The sequence below is a fragment of the Phaenicophaeus curvirostris genome, chromosome 12, assembly GCF_032191515.1.
Source record: "Phaenicophaeus curvirostris isolate KB17595 chromosome 12, BPBGC_Pcur_1.0, whole genome shotgun sequence".
NCBI lineage: Eukaryota > Metazoa > Chordata > Aves > Cuculiformes > Cuculidae > Phaenicophaeus > Phaenicophaeus curvirostris.
Window position 1 is genome coordinate 4351963 of NC_091403.1, and position 14363 is coordinate 4366325.

A 14363-nucleotide genomic window follows, 5' to 3' on the forward strand; every position below is an offset into this window, starting at 1 on the left:
AATGCTACAGCAGGGAAAACATTAAATGTCTTATATGAGACTGCCATTTCCCATCTGCTTGAGGGCAGCTCTACAACCTTGATACTGCAGGGGTACTGTTATGAAGCTGATTTAATCTGACCAGAAAACATATTCTTAATTTAATGGAATATTGTGAAAATACATCCTTAAGTGGTCTTATTTGTGACTTTGTTCTGTATTTATGTCTATGTTTGCTCATATTGAAATAGGTTTTGCAAGCTTATTTAACAGTTTTTGAGCTCTGTCTGTGAAATGTGGAAGTGCTACACGATAGACTTGGAATTGTTGCAACTGTTTCTTCAATTATTATTTGTGGCTTAAAGATCCAGTTCCAAGTCCTCTGGCCTAAGCCTTAAGATCGATGGGGTTTGCATTTTGTGTTACAGTAGGTGTAATTTTTATTTGTATGTTTTTACAGTTACACAGTATTTAACTGTGATTCTTTCACCACACTTTTAGTTTCATCTGTGTGCAAATTTTTTTCAAGACAATCCAGTGTCCATTTCACCTTTCAGTTCAACTATTAGCATCAAGTCTGCAAGACCTGTTCTCAAGTCACCCAACAAACAACTCCGGATGACTGTGGGCAGTAAGGTACCACATGAATCTGCTATTCTGTGATGGTCGTGCTTTTGAGGTAGTGTACTGAGCAGTCTGAGGTTCTGGTGCTGTATCCTGTTACGATTCACGGTGAACTGCCCAGTTTTCAGGACAGCAGGAGCCAGCCACAGTGCTCCAGGACGGCGTTAGAAGTAGATGTTTCATTTATATCGGAGAATCGTAGAATACCTTGGGTTGGAAGGGACCTTAAAGATCATCCAGTTCCAACCCCCCTGCTGTGGGCAGACACGCTTCCCACTAGACGAGGCTGCCCAAGGCCCATCCAGCCTGGCCTTGCACCTCCAGGGATGGGGCAGCTACAACTTCCCTGGGCAACCTGTTCCAGTGCTTCACCGCCCTCGTGGTTTAGAAATTACTCCTTATGTCTAGTCTAAATCTGCCCCTCTCCAGTTTATAGCCATTCCCCCTCATCCTATCACCACAAACATTTGTGAACAGTCCCTCCCCAGCTCTCTGGTAGCCCCTTCAGGTACTCTCCTGGTGTTTAACCAAAACCTAACAAACCCTCAGGATATTACTTTTTCATTAGCTGTAAATTTTTCATTAGCAAAACTGTTATGTCTGGTATTTTCTAGTTCCGGAGTTCTTTGTCTTTACTTATGGTGACACTCAATGCAACCACTCCTCATTATGTACGATGCATAAAGCCAAATGATGAGAAGCTGCCTTTTGAGTAAGTATGTTGGTGGTGGTGTTGAGCAGTTACATTACCTTTAAGATTAAAAGAGTGTTTTTCTATTTCACAGTAGCTGCATGTCAGCAGCTAAATTTTTATTGTTGAACGATTTCCAATACAGAACATGTTTTTCTTTTCAAGATAGCTGAAGTTTGCATACTTCCTTGTAGAATTATTACATCATGCCAAACCATCAAAAATGTAATATATACCTCTGCTTTTTTAGGTTTGATTCAAAAAGAGTGGCTCAGCAACTGCGAGCATGTGGTGTTTTGGAGACTATTCGGATTAGCGCACAGAGCTACCCGTCCAGGTAGGGAGGGCAGTGGGCCTCTGTATGTCACAAACTACTTAGTTGTCCTGAAATGAATTGCATTTACTAACTTTTAATTTTTCAGGTGGACTTACATTGAGTTTTTCAGCCGTTACAGCATTCTTATGACACAGCAGGAACTTTCCATAAATGATAAGAAGCAGATTTGCAAGGTTGTTTTGCAGCGGCTAATCCAGGTTGGTTTGTATGCAGTGACCCATGAAGTGTTACAGCATCTATTATTGATTAAAGGTTTCTTTTGACAAGAGAAGTATTTCACCCCCCAAATAAGGAAGATATTTACATTATCACCTTTCCTGATTTATCGTGTTGCGTGTAGACTTGTGTTGTGACACAATCGTGACATGGCTGTAGACAGATGGTTTAACCTTTAGGGTGTGATTTTTGGATTTCTTGGGTTCTTTCCCTCTAAGTGGATTTTTCCCCATATACTCCTATTTACAAAGAAGGTAGAGGGCATGTTCTTATTTAGCAAGAACACATTGTTCCAGAAGAGCTTGCCTGAAGTGACAAATTATAAAAGGAAGAGAGTGTCTGGTCTACAATAATAAACCAAAAACTTAATAGACCTATTGTTTTCGTTTTCAGGATCATAACCAATATCAGTTTGGGAGAACAAAAATTTTCTTCAGAGCTGGACAGGTTGCTTACTTAGAAAAACTGCGATCAGATAAACTGAGAAACGCGTGCATCATGATTCAAAAGAGTGTTCGAGGATGGCTGCAACGGAAGAAATTCCTTCGTATAAAACAAGCAGCTATTATAATACAGCAGTATTTCCGAGGGCAGCGGACTGTGCGGTACTTTTGGCTGATAAATACATTTTGTGTTAGGGTGTGCATGAAGGGATGTAGAAGGTCAAACCAATGCCCAGCACTAATTTAGGAGTGTGATTTTTACAAAAGAGCAATTCAGACTGTGTTTCCAATTTCTCTTGATTGTAATTTATGGACTTGTTATTCATTTTATTGACTTGTTCAATATGATGTGTGATATGAAGAAGGTGCTCTAGCAGATTTCAAATGCATCTGCGAGATTTCTGAGAGGCCTGACTGCCTGTAAGCTCAGTCCTTAGCTGATGGTGAGTGACCCAGTTATTGCCTTGAGTTTACTGCTTGGCCTCAGAGCCAGAAAAGAAATTGTGTAGCAAAGAAGAAAAGCAGTTTACAAGGGGATACAATTGTGTATGTACAAATTGTTGCAGGGACTTACCCAGCAGAGAAACTATATCAGTCATTCACAGAGTAGACCCAGAGGAAGATGGCTGTATGTAATTGCTTGTGGAACAGCTTTCAAAGATTGTGCGTAATTCCGTCTTTTTCATTTTAATTGAAGGAAAAGCTTTGTTTTAGACAGTGGGTGCCTGTTTTCAAGATCTTTTCTTTGCATGTGTGCTTTGGAGGGACTAGGCATGAGAAATCTAATATGACCTAAGTAAACTTTATTGTCTTTTGAATTAAGGCAAGCCATAACTGCAAGAACTCTGAAGCAAACATGGGCAGCTATTGTTATTCAGAAATACTGTCGGGGTTACCTCGTCCGTAGAATTTGCCAGCTCATCCAGGTGGCTGCTATAACGATTCAGGCTTATACAAGAGGATTTCTAGCAAGAAAAAAATATCGAAAGGTACCGCCTATCAAGAATTTTATTTCAGTAGCTGGATCAGAAAGATGGGAACACGGGCAGTGATCCCTAATCCTTTACCTTTTACATGTCTGGTTCTCATATCTTATACTCTGTTTTCATATTGTTACTGTAAAAACACTGATGCACAGTAGCTTAGATCTAATCTTTGAGCTACCGAGAACTCTGCCTAGTTTGTACGTGATGCAGATCATTTAGTGTGATTACAACAGTGATTCAGAGGTGTCTGCATTCTGGGTATCTCCAGATTTTGATACTCCCATGAGAAGCATTATCATTACCAGTGTCTGTAACATTCTATGAATCTATAATTAATTGATGCTGATTGAGCCATAGATAATTACATATAGATGTTAATATTTTATTTTAAAGATGCTTGAAGAATACAAGGCAGTGATCCTTCAGAAACATGCCCGTGCATGGCTTGCCAGGCGCAGATTTCAGAATATTCGGCGGTTTGTATTGAATATGCAACTCTCATACAGAGTTCAGCAACTGCAGAAGAAAGTAGAAGAACAGGTGAGGGACAGTCAGTTTTGATTTGCACTGATTTTTTATCATATCAGTTTTATTCAGAGTTCGCATGTTGACCAGAGACTTACGTGAATTACAATATCCATATTTGACTTGACAAGACAGGAGAATTTTTCAGGGATCTGATCCTTTGTGATAAACCACTAGTATTCTTACATCCAGGGTAGGAAGAATCATCCAGGATTTCCTTATATTTTTGGGTCAGTTGTGCCGGTGAGAAGAGTCTGCAAAGAATTTTTTTTTTTACTCTTTCTTAAATAGTCTACCCAATCTCTGGATGGTGTTCCTTGTATTAGGATAAAGGATGTGTGAGATGCAGCAGCATGTTTAGTAACCTTTGGAAATCCCATATTATGGTTATTTTATGGTTTATTATTAAGAGCCATACCAGTCAAATCATATTTAAGATGGTAGAATTAGTCTAATTGGTGGAAGCAACTTGTACTTGAAGTTTATCTTGACTGGGATGGGACGATGAGCAGGAATAAGTCAAGTGTTTCCTTCAGAATTCCGCTAAACAGTTTCAGGTGTACGTTCTTCTGTTTTCTTTTAACTTTCATTGCTCATTGCAGAGTAGAGAAAATCATGGTTTACTGGAGCGCCTGACCAATCTGGCTTCAACTCATATGAACGACATGAATACAATTCAGAAACTCCAATTAGATCTTGAAAAGTTAACTGCTGAGAAGAGAACATATGAAAATAAAGGGGAAAAATATAAAGAGGACACCGAACAGGTAAATTTTAATTTCCTTCTGGGCACTGTTATTTCAGTTAAAATTTTTTTTCAGTTACTGGATTTATCAAATGCATGATTTGAGAGTTACTCAGTAACTTTGCGTTTGAGGGGATGGCAGGGAAGGAGGGGGATCCATATATGCTTGTTAAAATATAAGACCTCATGTGACCTATTTCTCCTCCTTAGTGATTTGTATGTTGTGCTTGCTTTTTGTGTTTACAGAAAATCTTAAAACTTGAGAATCAGAATAAAGACTTACAAGAACAGAAAGAGATTTTAGAAATAAAGCTCCAAGAAAAGAATAAGGAAATGAAAGGTATGATAACTAAAAGGAGTTACAAAGGAGTTGTAGTGGAGGAAAGTTGTAAAGTCAGGTTTTCAGCAAAGGCAAATTACTTTTGTACTAGTAAAAGCCATATAAGTGCTGAATTTACAGTAAATTAAAAGTTGGTCCTCAGCTTCTCTGTTTAGAACCTGTAGTGCAAATGCTTTTAATTTAATAATTAAGTTAAATCTATTCTTTCAGTAGCAAAAGCTGTCTTCCAGTTATATTTCCTGTCTCATTCATGTGCATTCCTTCAAAGTGTCACTTCATCCTTGGTTCCTTTAATATACTGCTTTTAAAAATCTAATTTCAAATGACACGGGCAGCACATGAGATCAAGTATACTTTTGTGTTTCAGAAACTTCTAATACTATAGCATTATTTGTAAAATCTACCATGATAATTCTCGGCACTTGAGAGAGTAATTTCAGCCTTAAAATATGTTAAGGATCACTTATTAAAACAAAACTTCTCATTGTGGTCATACCGCTTCAGTAATGCACATAATTGCTTGAAAGTTTCTGAAATATTCAAATTTTTTTTGACAGAGAAAATGGATGACCTCACAAAGCAGCTCTTCAATGATGTACAAAAAGAAGAAAATCAGAGAATGTATGGAATCTGAATCTGATTGCTTTGAAACAGCATTATTTTTTTTTTCCTTTTATTGTTTTGCTGCCTTCCTTCTCCTGCTATAATTGTTTTGGCTCATATTGCTATGAATCTGTCAGTGTTCTGGGATGTTGTTGCTAGTTCTGAAGTACTTCACATACAGTTGAGGAAAAGCACATCCTTGTGGATCAATCACATGCAGGAAATTATATTGTGGACTTGAGGCTGTTCTTGCTTTTGCAGTTTGCTGCCTTTGCATGTGTCTTTCTGGGAACTGAAACCCTGTTCATAATGGTTTCTTTGGAGATGTCCTTAGAAATAGGGTCAGAACTCAAAGTGCAGCTGATGGCCATACCAGTCAGAATTCTTGTGAAGGGAATATTAAAGAACAAAATGGAGAGATTCAGCTTGAAGGAAAGACGGTGTTTGTAAAGAACATTTGGGGTTTTTCCCACCTTTCGTATTTCATTTGCAGTATTAGAAGTCATGTTATTTAGCACTAAATTGTTGTTGCTTTGTGGCATGTTTTCTTCTGATCAGGTGTTTATTTCCCACTAACTCTTTACCAGTATGAGACGGAGAACCTTAGGTACCAGATAAATCCTGTTCTCTAAAGTGTGAAGAGCACAATCAGTCACTGTTCCTGAGGGTTGAAAGCCATAAGGTGTTTCAGCTCAGTCTGATTTCAGCTGTAAATAACTTCAGACTATACTAAGAGAATTTCTTTGTTATTTTCCTGCTTTGCCTGTTAGCTATGTTATATTGGAAGCAAGTCCATTCCAGCAGGGACTGGTAGAAAATGGAAAGCTTCCTTCAAAGTGTTACTGAGAAAGACACAGGGCTTTCTGTTGCTGTGTCCTTCTTCAGTGTTGACTGTAGCCATAAATGCAGTGGAAAGCAAATGAGCAGGCTTACTCTCAAAGAGTTAGTGAATTAGTCTTTAAATGGAAAATACTCAGTTTTACCTTGAATTTAGTACGAAAATCTGAATTGGATATAGGGAAATTTAGGGACATTCTCATCCCATTATTATCCATTTTGTAGATTGACTCTGAGGATGTAGGATAGCATTTCCAAGCCATTATTGTTCATTGAACAATAATTCTTCAATGAAATTTCCTTCAAATTGAACCAAAACCAAAGCCCACTCTTTCACTTATGTAGGAAAATAAAACCAACTTTGTGTTGTCTTATTTAGGATACTTGAGAAAAATTTCCAAAATCAGAAAGAGGACTATGAAAAGGAGATTGAATCTCTCAAAGGAGAAATTAAGTTTCTGAAAGAAGAAAAAATTCGGCTACAACATCAAATTCAGCAAGAAATTGTCATTCAGAATGGCTTGAAGATGGAAGTAGGGCAACTTGCAAAAGAAGCACAGGTAAAATATTTAATTTTGGAGTCTTTGCTAGATAAAGCAAGTAGAGAATGTTGGCGTTTTATTTATAGATTATCTTTCTTCACTAATTCTTTTATCTCCAGTGCATTTTTAGAAGTTGTAGCTAATACACTGTATTTGATACACCACTCTGTTGCATTGCTTTCATGTAATACATGATAAGAGTAAGTTATTGCTCACGGAAGTAAGTGCATGTTTTGAAGAATAATTGTGCCTGAATATTTATACCTCTAAATATATGGACTTCTTTTTCCTTTTTCTAAGAAAGTATTAGTTTCTCAGGGGATTTTTCGTAAATGTAGTTTAGAAACTGAACCTGAAAGTAGTACTTCTGTGCAAAGTCACATTTTTTTTCAGAGTCATTTCCGTGACGCAAACACATTTGGTTTCACTACATCACATTCCTGTTCTGCTGTGATGACTGAGAACCAGTTGCTTTAAAGACAATCTGTTTCATGCGTTTTACATATGAACTTGTTCTTAATTATAAGAACAAGCTGCACCAGGGGAGGTTCAGATTGGGCATTAGGAAAGACTTCACAGAAGGGGCTTTCAAGCACTGGAACAGCTGCCCAGGGAGGTGATGGAGTCACCATCCCTGGAAGGGCTTAAAAGACAGGTAGATGAAGTGCTTAGGGGTATGATTTAGTAGTGGACAGGTACGGTTGGACTTGATGATCGCAAAGGTCTTTTCCAATCTAGAGATTCTATGATTCTATAATTATTTTATGATTTAACTGATATTCAGCCCTTGTCTCAGTCCATAACTTTTGTCCGATTCAGAAAATACCTGAGTTGCAAAAGGAAATTGAACTGCTGCAGACACAAAAATTGGATGTTGAAAAGCAGTCCCAGTCACAGAAGCGAGAATTGAGGGGTAAGCTCAAGTAGAATGTGTGCCAGGCCAGTTTAAACTAATTTCTTCAATGGTAGCTTTGACAAAAAACCTAGTTCTTGTTCCCATCCAATGGTCATTCTATTCATACCTTTACTCACCAGGAGGGAAAAAAAAAAACCAGCATGTGAATTTTACAAAGGGGATCACTGAATAGTGAGATCTGGGGTATCCCTCTGAAGAAACTCTGATTTCAAGGATTTGTCCTTTGTGTTTAAAAGTCAATGCTAATGATTTAGACTTCACTTAGAATTTTAAAAGTAGCTTACAAGAAGAATAAGGAAGAATACCCAAGAATACAGAAGCAGTACATTATTTAGCTTTCGTTCATCTTATCTTTAGCCTTAGCTCCAATAAACGTCAAATACACTTAAATACTGTGCTGAGTTGGGTTCCCTTTGGGAAAAGGTACTTAATAAGAAGCACTACTCTTGTACACTTTGTGCAGTGCTAACAATGTCAAAGATTAAACCTGTATCTGCAGCATTTAGTGTAGTAACTGACAAATCATCTCTACAGCCCTAGCAGTTGTCCAGATTCGGAACAGGAAGATGTAACTTACCATCGGAAGTTTGACGTGTTCAGAAAAACATAGCATACCTATCTAGTCCGCCTTACATGTCCAGAAGTAGAAGCAAGTTCCTCTTCATGTTCTTTTAGTAAATCAGATATATTTACTGAATTTCAGGAAATAAATTTGTAGATTTAGGAAGAGGTTGGGCTTTTTTTTTTATAATCAAACTTTATTTTGCATGTGCAGAGACAATTATTCATGTAATAAATTTTGGGTTTTTTTCCAGAAAAGATGTCAGAAGTTACAAAACAGCTTCTTGAAAGTTATGATTTTGATGATGTAAGAAGCAGGTAATTTTGTTCTGAGGTCTCTTTAAAAAAACTTAAAAAATGCGTTTTGTTCACTACACATGAATGATACTGCTTTGTATTCTAGACTTTCTACAGAGGATTTGGAACACTTAAATGAAGATGGAGAACTGTGGTTTGCTTATGAGGGCTTGAAAAAGGCTACAAGGTTAGTTCAGTTCTTAAATGTTTTCGGAACTGCAAGCTATGATATAGAAAATAAATGGAAAGATCAGTAGCTAATTTGGCAGTGCAGTACTGAACATCTGTTTAATAAATGAACAAACATTACATTATATGACTGGCTGATCAGCATCACATTAAAAACTGTTACCAAGTGAGATAAGTGTGTGTCAGTTGAGGAAATTTTTCCTCTGAGATACCGTACATAACTTTCAACTCCTCTAATACAGGTGATGTGACGGAATGTCTGCATGTTCACCACACTACTTTGTTTTCATTTTGTATTAAACTTGACCTATTACATGAGGGTCGTACTGCATCTGCCATGTTCTTTTTCCTTTTTTTTTTAACAGGGTATTGGAAAGTCATTTCCAGTCTCAAAAGGAAATATATGAAAAGGAGATTGAAGGTTTGAACTTTAAAGTTGAACATCTTAGCCAAGATATTAATCATCTACAAAAATTATTTCGAGAGGAAAATGACATAAATGATGGTATTCGACTTGAAGTTAGCAGGCTAACTTCAGAAAACCTGGTAAGATCAAGGTTCTTGCCCACTTGGGGGTGGGCAAGAAGTTGGGAAGGCACACAGTCTAAACAGCGGAACCAAGCTGACCAGATGGGTATTCCCTACCATATATCATGCTCAGCTGTAAAAGCTGAGGTAGGGGAAGAAGGAAGGGGCTCTTTGGCTTTATCTTGACCCAGATGTTTTCTCTTTTCTGCTCTTCCTATTCTTTTCTGCCTGTTCTGCTGGGTGTGGGGTCCGGGGGGAGCGAGCAGCTCTGCTGGCCAGCCAGGGTCAGCCCACAGCAACCAGCTTCGTTTTATATTGTACTGAGGCATTCACATTCAGAATTTAGCTAATTCCTTTTTCGCCTCTAGTCAAAGGACAGAAATTAGCATCTTTTTTCTCAAAAGCATCTTTAAAACTATTTTTGTCTCTCAGGTCGACAAGTTCTATTTTGATAGTGAAAACCCACATGCCTGTAGGATTTATGGTGATTACAGATCTGTGCGGTTCCGAGGCTCTTCCCACCAGAGGGCAGCTGAACATACCCAGCTGCTAACAAACTGCAAGGCTGGGTTTAAGTGTCTAATTAGTACTGCTTAAGACTTATCTAACCCAAGGAAGGCCTGCTGTTCCAGAAAATAGTAGGCATCATATTATTTTTCTGCTGAGTGAAAAATAACTAAAGAAATATTTTCAAAATAAATTTCAAATAAATGCCTAAAATTGAAAATGTAAGGAAAGGTTACTTAAAGTCATTTAAAAAAAAAAACCCATCATATAACATATTGAGGGTTTTTCCCAATATTAATTGAAGCAGGGCAATTAAAGCCACAGTGTACTTTCCTTTAAACTAGAACAAAAGAATGCTTGTACTTGGCCAGTCCAAACATTTAGTTAGCTCACTATTTCATCTTTAGGAGTGGTCAGCAGCAGTTGCCTCCAGCAATGTTAAACAAGTCAGGCGAGCAAGTAACAGTGTCTTCCCAGTCTTTGACTATTTGCAGTTGAAGGTCTTCTAGTGTCATAGGAACTATTGCAGACATTTGAAAAGAAGGAAGTTGCTGAAATACACAAATCTCCTTTTTTCTCTAAAAGGTGATCCCAGATCTTAAACAGCAAATTTCTGAACTTGAAAATCAAAAATTAGATCTTGAAAACCGTCTTCAGGAACAGACTGTAAAGTTGAAAGGTAAAGTATTGGTGTGGTCCCTAATCTTATATTTGTTTTTTGGATGAACCTGATGACTTCCCTATATTTGAATTTTTAAGAGCTGAAGCAATATTACATGATAACTTCATTGCTTTATTACATACTTGCTTGCTAGTAAAATGTAAGAAACACAATGAAAAAATGTTTTGTGTTGTTTATATCTTTGTTATTAAAGAATAAAATACATGCAAGTATGTGGAGCTTTTTTCTTTTTTCAACCTTTTTTTTAGGTCACTCAGTTCTGTGGTTTGGATGTCTGCAAGTGTATTCAGTAGGGCTCTGCTAAGAATATGTGTCATAGGATCATAGAATCATAGACTAGTTTGGGTTGGGAGAGACCTTAAAGATCATCTAATGGGATATGGAGTAACAGAGTATGGTCTTTGGAAACAATCATAAAAGGAAAAGATGTTTTGGAACTTAAGGCATATTTTCTGATGTGGACTCCAGCAGGTGTCAAAAAAAATCAGAAAGGGAGGCAGAGGGAAAAGGTCTTGCTAAATTTGCTTGTTTCAGAGTTCTCAATTTGGAAAAAAAATTATTTTGCTGAGGTTTCAGAGTTTCTTTTACTGTAGTGTCTTCCTAGGCAAATGTTTTAAAACTTGCAAGTAGTTTTACTGCCAACTGTAGGAAGTTAGTAGTGTTATAATTCCGTATCCCATGTAATCTTCTCTGTGGAGTAGTCAGATATTTCTCTGATACATTATCTGTCACGCCATTCACTTTTTCTAGATCGAACAAAGTTATGACAGTAAGAAGAGATTTACTAAATACTGGTACAGAACAGTAAGCAAATGTGACTTTGTTTTTCTTCTGTTTTGGGTTTTGTTGCTAATCATTGCTGAAAAAAATGACAGAGATGTCTAATCGGCTGCATTATGAACTAGAGGGGGATAGAAGACAAAGACGGTAAGTGTTTGGGGTTCTTTAAAATGTAAGAAATGTCATTGCCATAACCTGGGGTAACAAAGTCACTTAAGCCCTTCTAAGTACCACATCAAGTGTAAGATTTGCCTTACACTCTTGCATACAGTTAATAAGTAATGGACAAATATGATATGACTATGCTTTAATGAAAGAAGATAAGAATCAAAGCTTTCTATCTATCTGTTCTTAGAACAAATGAGGCCCAGAATGGAGTGGACATAAAAGAAAAAGACACTCTGAAAGTCACAACTGAAGAAATTGAGGGACTGAGCAATGGTTTGAATCAAGATGAAATACTGAATGAAGTAAAAAGCAAGATAAAGCAAGAAACAACTCGACTTACTGTAGAAAACATGGTGAGAGAATGAAGTTGTCATTAAGAAACTGTACCTGAAATGCAGGATATTAAGAAAGAAATCATGGATTCATGGAATGGGCAGGATGTCGTCTCGATTCACTGGGGGATTAAAAATTATATGGAAGTGTCATGTTTCTTCTACCAAGTATAAGTAAAAGCAGATCATACTGCTTTTTAATTGTGGCAATAACATGTAGCAGTAGAGGACATTTTTAAATTGTGGTTGCTCTGAACTCACTTTGATTATTACAGGATCTTGAAGAAAAACTAGACATGAAAGATAGAATCATAAAAAAATTGGAGGATCAGATCAAAACTCTTACCAAGGCTATTGAAAAAAGTAAGATATTGTTACATGTTCTTTAATTTATTTTTTAAATATACATTTGAATGTTCAGTGTGTGTTTGAAAGAAAGTATATTTAAAAAAAAAAGAAAAATATAGGGTTTGAGGTGATAGTAGACATTGTAAAACTTTAGCAAAAAGTGCCAGGGAGAAATTTTAGATAAGCTCTTTCCCATATTTTTCCTAGCTAAATAATGGCTGCATATGGGACCTAGACTATACGATAAAGGATTAAACCAGAGGCATCAGGTTCTGTCAACAAAACTCAACACATACCCTCACACAAACTGTCTCTGAGCCAATGGAGTATTAGTTTTGCACCAGATGAGTAGCTTCTCCCGTTAGCCTTCAAATAGCAGATGGTTCCCAATTGCAGATTAGTTTGTACAGAGCTCTTATACAGCAAGTAGTTCTTCACTATATATTACACTTCAAAGCATTGCAGAAGTGGCTAATTTAGAACTGCATTGTTGCTGTTTATTTGTCATCCTAGTGCAAGTAATTCCACCAAATCCAGTGAAACTAATCGCATTAATAATACAAAAGTTGTTTAACTCGTAATGCTTGGAACCGTAAGCAAAGGACGTTATTGTGAACAGGGCCCATGCTTGGTTTATTACAGAGAAAACTGTTTTTCTCCAATAGTTTTTTCTGATGTGAACGTTAGCTTAGCCATTTGCCTGCAGCTAACAGCGCTTTTGTGTTTGACAGCTGAAGCTCATGTGCCAGCTTCAACCAAAGAATACATTGGAATGATGGAGTACAAAAAAGAGGATGAAGAAAGGATTGTTCAAAATCTAATCCTTGGTATTTTAGTAATACTTCACATTTTATCAGTAGTGAATAATATTCAGAAAAGAATACTACAACAAAACCCACAAGGCATCATATTTCATTTACTTTCAAAGTTGCCTTTTTTCCACTCTCTCATCGCCAATATGACTTGGAGGCTCTATGTTGCTCTTTTTCCACTCCAGTCATTTCGAATACAGAAGTGCTTTATCTGTGTAAAAAATAATTTGTCCTGCTTTATAGAATGGTGACTCTATTATCTTTCTTGTTATTTATTCACTTTCAAAGCTATCAATCTCAAGAGCACTCCAGGGACTTGCATTTATTTTCTTCCTGGTCATCTACTAACTCTGTAAGTCACTGGGCTTATATCTGTGTGTGATCGGTTACCCTCATATCTGTCCTTTCTGTATCATTCTCTTCGCTGAAGGGAACTGTACTTTCATGTTTCTCTTGTAGAGGAATTTTGTCCTTCCTCTGAGTTACTTCACGGTATCAATCTTAATGCTAAGCCAGCTTTTTGCATTAGCTTAAAATTAATAGTGAACTCAGCAAATTGTCCACGTACATTAGTACCCTTATAAACTTCTGCTTGGAAACAACATCTTCCTTTTCTTCCCATCTACTTCAGCCTTGTGAATGTTTATATCTTTGTGAACAAATGTGTATCATCAAGCAATGTCAGAAATTGATTGGGCCTCTGATGGGGCAGTTAAATGCAAATTGCTTTTTGAAGTTGTCCTTTCTGGTGTAGACCATGCTGGAATGTAGAGTTTACTACAATACTTTCCTACTACTCTGGAAAACTTAATTAAAACTCTTATGTGAACAATTCTGTTACAGAACTTTTCAGAGAGAAAAGCAATTAATGAGTAGATAAATAATTAAGTAGAATGGGCCCCATAATGCTTGTCTTTTTCAGAATGATTCATTCAATCATTGGGTTTTTTTAATATAATAAAGAGGACTCTCCTTTATGCAGATTTAAAGCCACGTGGAGTTGTAGTTAATATGATACCTGGCCTTCCAGCTCACATCCTGTTCATGTGTGTGAGGTATGCAGACTATCTGAATGATGCTGACATGCTGAAATCTTTCATGAACATAACTATTGAGGGTATCAAACAAGTTGTTAAGGTAGGAAATGTGTTTGACTGTACTGTATTTCTTGATTTTTAATGTAACATTTACAAGATGCATGCATAGTACCTGGGGAGCGCTCACACTTTCATTTGCCAGTATTCCTGTAATGAACACTAATTATTAGGGACACTTTTTTGAAGTTTGTACAAGTGTCTCTGTAAAGCCTCCAGGTAAGGCGCTACTGTGCTGGACACAGAATACGCACAAGGCATTAATCGAAATTATTTTTATC

At 37.0% G+C, this 14363-nt stretch overlaps 1 protein-coding gene across 1 annotated transcript in view; it reads left to right on the forward strand.

Annotated features, from left to right (window-relative positions):
* The window catches only part of MYO5C (myosin VC), a 35074-nt gene that overhangs the window by 13433 nt on the left and 7278 nt on the right, over positions 1–14363 (forward strand). The window contains exons 15-35 of the mRNA XM_069866425.1: positions 481–615; positions 1218–1315; positions 1545–1631; positions 1717–1828; positions 2241–2452; positions 3114–3279; positions 3670–3816; positions 4404–4568; positions 4793–4886; positions 5444–5507; positions 6706–6886; positions 7688–7781; positions 8600–8663; positions 8749–8829; positions 9197–9377; positions 10452–10545; positions 11424–11475; positions 11684–11849; positions 12104–12191; positions 12908–13003; positions 13971–14125. Of these exons, the coding sequence (XP_069722526.1) occupies positions 481–615; positions 1218–1315; positions 1545–1631; positions 1717–1828; positions 2241–2452; positions 3114–3279; positions 3670–3816; positions 4404–4568; positions 4793–4886; positions 5444–5507; positions 6706–6886; positions 7688–7781; positions 8600–8663; positions 8749–8829; positions 9197–9377; positions 10452–10545; positions 11424–11475; positions 11684–11849; positions 12104–12191; positions 12908–13003; positions 13971–14125 (2532 nt within the window). The remainder of the gene's footprint in view (positions 1–480; positions 616–1217; positions 1316–1544; positions 1632–1716; positions 1829–2240; positions 2453–3113; positions 3280–3669; positions 3817–4403; positions 4569–4792; positions 4887–5443; positions 5508–6705; positions 6887–7687; positions 7782–8599; positions 8664–8748; positions 8830–9196; positions 9378–10451; positions 10546–11423; positions 11476–11683; positions 11850–12103; positions 12192–12907; positions 13004–13970; positions 14126–14363) is intronic.